Source organism: Engraulis encrasicolus, chromosome 23, assembly GCF_034702125.1.
Source record: "Engraulis encrasicolus isolate BLACKSEA-1 chromosome 23, IST_EnEncr_1.0, whole genome shotgun sequence".
Taxonomy (NCBI): domain Eukaryota; kingdom Metazoa; phylum Chordata; class Actinopteri; order Clupeiformes; family Engraulidae; genus Engraulis; species Engraulis encrasicolus.
Genome location: NC_085879.1, coordinates 34205881 through 34213233, shown reverse-complemented (window position 1 = coordinate 34213233; position 7353 = coordinate 34205881). Strand labels below are relative to the sequence as shown.

Here is a 7353-nt window from a genome sequence, read left to right as displayed (position 1 = left end):
ATAGCATTGGATGATGGTTCAGTTACATGTGATCAAAGGAAAATTAATGAACAGTTTAAGCAGTTCTATAAGACTCTGTATACTGGTGAAACTACTAGTGAGGACTCCATAAGTAAAATTTTGGATGGTCTAGAATTCGAAAATATTGAAGAACCTGACAAGGAGGCTTTAGACCAACCAATAACCCAAGAGGAAATTGTGAAAGTTATAACTTGTCTAAAATCAGGTAAAGCTCCAGGACCAGATGGATTCCCTGTTGAGTTCTATAAGAAGTTTTCTGCGAAATTGGCCCCAATTCTGTTAGAAGTGTATGAAGAATGTTTTAGTAACGAAACTCTACCTCCAACAATGACACAAGCAATAATATCTGTCCTGCTCAAGAAGGATAAAGATCCTTTACAGTGCGGCTCTTATAGGCCAGTAAGTCTACTGGGTTGCGATTACAAAATACTTACTAAAATGTTGGCCTCCAGACTTGAATCTGTCTTACCTAAGTTTATACACACAGACCAGACTGGCTTTGTCATAGGCAGGCATTTGTTCAGCAATTTGCGAAGAGTGTTTAATTTACTCTATTCCTCAGATTTATCACCTGTCCCTGAAGTTCTTATATCACTCGACGCTATGAAAGCCTTTGACCGCATAAGCCATAATTACTTATATAAGGTCCTGGATAAGTTTGGTTTTGGGTCTACATTTCAAACATGGGTTTAAAATACTGTATGCTGCCCCTCAGGCAGCTGTACGCACTGATAGAGTAGTGTCAGACTATTTCCCTATTGGTAGAGGCACTAGGCAGGGATGCCCATTATCTCCCCTGCTTTTTGACATCGCCATTGAGCCACTTGCTATGGCTATTAGGAATTCCCCTTTGATTTCAGGGGTTAAAAGAGGGGAATATATACATAAAGTCTCAATGTATGCGGACGACTCAATGTTTTTTCTCTCAAATCCAAATAGCTCACTACCTGAAGTTTTACGAATAATATCAGATTTTGGACGCATTTCTGGTTATAAAGTGAACCTGGCCAAAAGTTTGATTTTTCCTATGAATAAACAGGCTAGTCAGATGTCTTTTGACTTATATCCATTCCAAGTCATACGAGATAGTTTCACTTATTTAGGGGTTATAGTAACAAGGCTATATAAAGATCTCTTTAATAGGAATTTTAAGGTCTTATTAGATAGGACGAAAATGGAATTGTCCAGGTGGGTAACCTTGCCATTGTCACTGGCAGGGCGAGTGAATTCTGTTTAAAATGACTATCTTACCCAGATTTCTGTTTTTGTTTCAGACACTACCTGTATTTATTCCTAAAGCTTACTTTAAAGAGTTAGACCAACATATATCTACTTTCATATGGAACAAAACTATTCCGCGAATCAGAAAAGAGTTCTTACAAAGACATAAACATCAAGGGGGGTTGGGATTACCAAGCTTTATTAATTACTACTGGGCTGCTAATGTACACAAAATCCAGTTCTGGATGTCACCCAAACCAGCAGAAGATCAACCACTGTGGGCATTGATGGAACGTAGTGCGAGTGCCCCTGTGAATTTGGCTGCACTAATATGTGCCCCAGCACCTCTTAGTAAGAAACATTTGACTACTAATCCAATAGTGAACGCTACACTTAGAATTTGGTCCCAGTTTAGGTTACATTTTAAGCACAAGACTACCTTACCATCTAGTCCAATAGTAGGAAAGCCACTTTTCCCACCATCTTTGTTGGACACGACCTTTCTGAAGTGGAGCGCAGGGGGCTTAGCTTGTGTGAAGGACTTTTTTGTTGATGGCACATTTATAACTTTCCAACTAGCAACCCAGAAATATTCAATACCAAATTCACATTTTTTTAGGTATTTACAGGTGAGAGATTACATTAGGAAAAGTTTTTCTTCATTCCCAGACCAGCCAGACAAAGATTGGATAGAGGAATGCATTCAATATGACCCATCATGGAGGGGATCTGTTTCTAGGTTGTATCAAATGATCCAAAGTGTGAACACACCAACACTCGACCATATTAAAGAACAGTGGCAAGAGGAATTGGGAGTAGAAATATTAGACGTGAATTGGCACTATGCCATTGAGAGAATACACTCTTCCTCTATATGTATCAGACATGGTTTAATGCAGTTTAAGATTCTTCATAGGGTCCATTTATCAAGGGCAAGACTGGCAAAGATATACCCTAATACTGATGCAACCTGCCTTAGGTGCCACCTGGCTCCAGGAACATTGTTTCACATGTTCTGGTCTTGCTCTAAATTAAGAACATTTTGGTGTGATATTTTTGATGCATACACCCATGTTTTTAATAGAAAGGTAGATCCTGACCCTTTGATGGGGCTTTTTGGAATAATTCCTCTGGGATCATCATTTACATTTACAGCTTCACAGTCAGAGATCATTGCATTTACATCTCTCTTAGCTAGACGACTCATATTATTAAACTGGAAAGCTGAGGCCCCTCCATCATATGGTCGTTGGGTGGTGGATGTTATGGCTCATTTGAAACTAGAAAGAATGAGGACTGCCTTGAGAGGCTCACAAAGGAAGTTTTGGAAGGTGTGGCAACCATTTATAGACTATGTGGAGGATCATTTTAGTCCTACTAATATATAGTTCTGGGATGTAAGGTATACAGTAATCACTGCAACCCCCCCCCCCCCCCCTTCCTCTCTTACTTTGTGTAAGTTTTTCTTTTACCATTATTGTTTTTATTATTGTGATTATTGTTATTCTTATATTATTATTATAAATGTAATTTTAGATCATAATCATTTTTATTATTTTTCTCTTGTATTTTGTCTTGTCTCTTCTTGAGTTTTATTTTGATGCGTATATGTTGGGGTTTTGTTTTTGTTTTGTCTGTAAATGAGGTCCTCACGGTTCGACCTCTTTTGTGGAGCACACTGTGAAGTTTTTGATGTGTGCAATTTTGGTTTGATTTATTTCTATGGTCACTCCCTGAATGAAAAGATTGTATGTAAAATGTTTCTATGGAGACCTGAGAAAACTCAATAAACATAATTTCATAATAATAAAATTGATTAGAACGCAGGAAATAGCATCTAAAAAACAGTTTTTTTTTCACAGCACCCCCTGGTCAAAACCAGTTCCTGCGTCCCTGGCTTCGCTACTGTGCTGAACATGTAAAACGTACCTTGTGAAAGGCGCTGCTTGTCGAGCAGGGAAATATTGAAGCTACGGTGGGGAAACTCTCTCCACTTTGTAGTTTACAGTAGTAACAACTCGGACATTGGTATTGAAATGGAAGTTTTTATTATCATTATTATTATTATTATTATTTTCACTTAACACGTAAAAAAAATAGTGAATGCAATTTGTCTTGGTGACAGTGGAGTTAAAAGGCATCCCATGCAGCCGCAGAGGTAGATTCTTGCGGCTTCTCATAGGTATCCACTGATATCGATAGCACATAATAGTGCAGACAACCGCCCTTGATGTAGGCTACTCTGACTGTTCTCATGATGGTTGTTCATCTACCAATTTGAAATATATATATTTTTTATCTGTAGGGGGAGGGCCATGGGAAAACAAAATTGAAGTGGGGGGAGGGCCATGGGGAAAAATTTGAGGTGGAGGGGGGGGCCATGATTTTTTTTTTTGACCGGACTTCCAGCGCACCAGCCCTCCCCCCCCCGGTAAATAACGTACAGTCCCTTAAATTGCCGGGGGCCCCAGGCTAGCTGGTCCACTCCATATTCCTAGTTAAAGTACAGATTTGAAGGGCCTCCTATATAAAATCGCCTTGGCCCCCCGAATTGATAAATCCGCCTCCTGGCTGGGCAGGATATCAAGGCGTCATGGGCACCCTCCTTGCACAGCTGCCCTTGGGGTTAGAGCACCGGGTTGGCAACCCAAAGGTTACCGGTTCAATGCCTGACTGGACCATGGCTGAAGTGCCCTTGAGCAAGGCACCTAACCCCCACACTGCTCCCTGGGAATTTCCCCTAGGTGACCAAAAATTGGCTCCACAATTCAATCTCATTTCAATCCTAGATTTAAAAACATTTCTGTTTGTAATGCGGTCTCACAAGCAGTTTGTTGATTTGCCATTACAGTAAGTCATTATACAGTATATTACTAAAGACTATGTTTAGTGTTGTAGTGGAGAACTATTAAGTCTTTCCAATGATTAGTATACCAAACTGTGGCAACCTTATACCGTTGCGTTGCGTTTGCTTTATTCGCTCTGAACGTGACATTGACATGTTTGATTTAGCTCATCACATGCCGGCTCTGGCTTAACAGCCTGGGACATTCGGAGATCTGAACATTCCAATTGGCTTTCGCCGATCCGTGTCATAGCTCATTACCATAATATTAGCCTGACTGTAATCGTTGAAATTCGTTCTGGTCGCTCAGTTTGCTTCGCCTCTGGTGAATTCACTCTGGTCGCCCAGTTCGCTTACCCTCCATATTTTATTGTGGTGTTTCAACATTGTGTTTCAATATTGTGGTCATCCACTCTGGTCGCCCAGTTCATTTACCCTCCATAGAGAAATAATGACTTCCATCCCTCAGTTAGCGTAGGTCGCTCTTGGTGTGAACAAGGCATTAGTCTCTGCCCCTTCTGCACGGCTAATGGGGCCTAAGAAGTCCAAAATGTTGACTGGGATCTAACGGACTGATCAAACTTATTTTCCAATCCAACACACCTTCCCCCCTACATCAGACATGCCGTACCTCCGAATGAATGATAAGTAATGGTGTGGTTGTCGACTTCACTTGTCAAGCGATTTCTTAGTTGTGTGCGTGCAAAAATATTGTACTATTTGGACTACACAAGAGAAGTCACATGTCTGACGTGCAGCCACTTTATCCGCAGTGAAGTGGTAGGGATGGACACATTCAACATTTGAAATGAAGTGTCCCTTTCTATCCAAGTTAACCTCAAGTTCAGTCCAGTTTCAGTTTATTAGGGACCATGCAAAATGAAAAACACAATAAAATACATTCTGTCAGCACCATAAATCAGTGACTACAATGCTTCTTTTGTGTCTTCATTTTTGGGTTGGTGTCACACACACACACACACACACACACACACACACACACACACACACACACACACACACACACACACACACACACACACACACACACACACACACACACACACCCCCCACCCCCACCCCTTTGTGCAGGTGCACTGTTCTAACCACAGACGTGCATATTTATAGTTCCAGTTATACAGTAGTTCCAACAGGTGTGAGAAGGCTCTGAATCACCTGCACTAGAGTGGGAAGACTCTGATTGGTGGATTGGTGTGTAGTAGCAGGAGTCCTCCAGGCTCTGATTGGTGGATTGGTGTGTAGTAGCAGGAGTCCTCCAGGCTCTGATTGGTGGATTGGTGTGTAGTAGCAGGAGTCCTCCAGGCTCTGATTGGTGGATTGGTGTGTAGTAGCAGGAGTCCTCCAGGCTCTGATTGGTGGATTGGTGTGTAGCAGGAGTCCTCCAGGCTCTGATTGGTGGATTGGTGTGTAGTAGCAGGAGTCCTCCAGGCTCTGATTGGTGGATTGGTGTGTAGTAGCAGGAATCCTCCAGGCTCTGATTGGTGGATTGGTGTGTAGTAGTAGGAATCCTCTCCATTGCAGCTCTTAAAAGCATCAGAGCGTCAGCGTGCTTCATGAGCAGAATCTTCCTTCAGGAGGACAGAGGCCCTCACCACTACCTGGAACTGCTGCTGAGGTAAGGCTGTCTCTCTCTCACACACACACACACACACACACACACACACACACACACACACACACACACACACACACACACACACACACACACATTATATGGATTTAAACAATTCTAATTATCATATCTGATTAGATCTACTTGAGATCTCCATGAAATGTGTCTAAATCTCTAGAATGCCCAAAGCATTACTGTCAAGGTCTGGTATGTTTCATCACAGGTGACCAAAGGTGATCATGAAGACAGCTGGAGTTGTTCTGCTGTTGCTGTGGTTCGGACAGGTTGTGATTGCAGCACACAATCCAGATGTCAAAACCACAAACACAGGCAAAGATGCCGTCCAACAGTCTGACATCCACACTGTGTTGAGAGAGATGAGCATCCTCATCGCACAGCAGGGAGAGCAGCTGAAATGCACCAAGACACAACTAGAGGCTGTGCAGAAAAAGGCAGAAGACATGGAGAACCGACTGAGGGACAGTGAGAGTCTTGTCAACCAGCTAAAGACTGAAAATAAGGGTAATGTTCCACTATATTGCCAGTTATATTACATTAGGTTGCAGGAAATAAATAATTTAATCAAATTTGCACAATTAAATTGTGCACAATTAAATATTTTATTTATTTATTCTTTTATATGATCAATCATTATGATGCAAACAAGTGAAATATGTTTTTACTTTACAAGCACTGCATATAGAAATATCACTTTATGCAGAAATAACCGCATTTGGTGTGTGTGTGTGTGCGTGCATTTGGTTGTGCATGTGTGCTTTATCCACAGTTCAATCAGCGGATCTGAATGCCACTGTGACGGCTGTATCAGATCTGAAGAGGGAGAGAGCTCAGAGCAGGGTGTCCTTTTCTGCCATACTGCTTGGAGAGGGTAGTAGAGAACATTCAGGGGTCGATACGTTGGTGTTTCAACTTCCCATCACCAACATTGGCAACGCCTACAATCGCCAAGATGGTAAGACAAAAATGAGCACTCAGAAGAGACTGGACGCAGGCTGGATGCCTTTATTTTTTGTCTGGTTTGTTTCATACTGTGTGCTTAAGTTATTTGATGATTTAATGATCATTTAAAACAACAATTAGCTTCAATTAATTAAATGATTAGTTAACTATAAATACATTTCGTAATTACTACATTTGTCTCTCTCCTTTTTTCCTCATCTTTTCATTTCCTCATTAAGGGAAATTCCGCGCTCCAATCAGAGGAGTCTACTGGTTTGCTGTGTATATATACGGTCATGGTCGTAAGACTCACTCTGTAGGAGTCTCACTGCGAAAAAATGGAGAGCATGTTGCCATCGCGTATGCTGTTCAGCCAAGCGGGGGTATCAATACCTCTAACGGAGCCTCTCTGCTGCTGGAGAAGGGAGATCAGGTCTGGGTGCAGGTTTGGCCTGGTGCTCTTGTGTTTGATAACTACAATAAGCACACCACCTTCTCTGGACACCTGCTTTTCGCCATGTGAGGAAACCAGACAGTATGACCAGAGATTCTTTAAGTATAGAGATATGCCAATGTAATAGGTTGCTATGGGCACCTAACATGACCAGGTTCCGGTCTGCCTAAAGGGGCATGTCATAATACTCCTAGCATTGAATAGAACAGTCCTTAGGTC

General features: G+C 41.8%; 1 protein-coding gene across 1 annotated transcript; it reads left to right on the top strand.

The window, feature by feature from the left end:
• The first annotated feature begins 5646 nt into the window (after positions 1–5646).
• Positions 5647–7353, top strand: LOC134440298 (complement C1q-like protein 4). Its single transcript, XM_063190317.1, has 4 exons — positions 5647–5723; positions 5944–6242; positions 6508–6693; positions 6920–7353. Exons 2-4 carry the CDS (start codon positions 5960–5962, stop codon positions 7201–7203), a joined length of 753 nt encoding a protein of 250 aa, XP_063046387.1. The 5' UTR covers positions 5647–5723; positions 5944–5959; the 3' UTR covers positions 7204–7353.

Bases quoted from the DNA above. Each gene is read 5' to 3' on its own strand.
- LOC134440298 (XM_063190317.1), top strand. From the start codon at position 5,960: ATGAAGACAGCTGGAGTTGTTCTGCTGTTGCTGTGGTTCGGACAGGTT. The intron at 6,243-6,507 runs GTAATGTTCCAC...CTTTATCCACAG, and splicing joins GCTAAAGACTGAAAATAAGG to TTCAATCAGCGGATCTGAAT. The intron at 6,694-6,919 runs GTAAGACAAAAA...TTCCTCATTAAG, and splicing joins CGCCTACAATCGCCAAGATG to GGAAATTCCGCGCTCCAATC.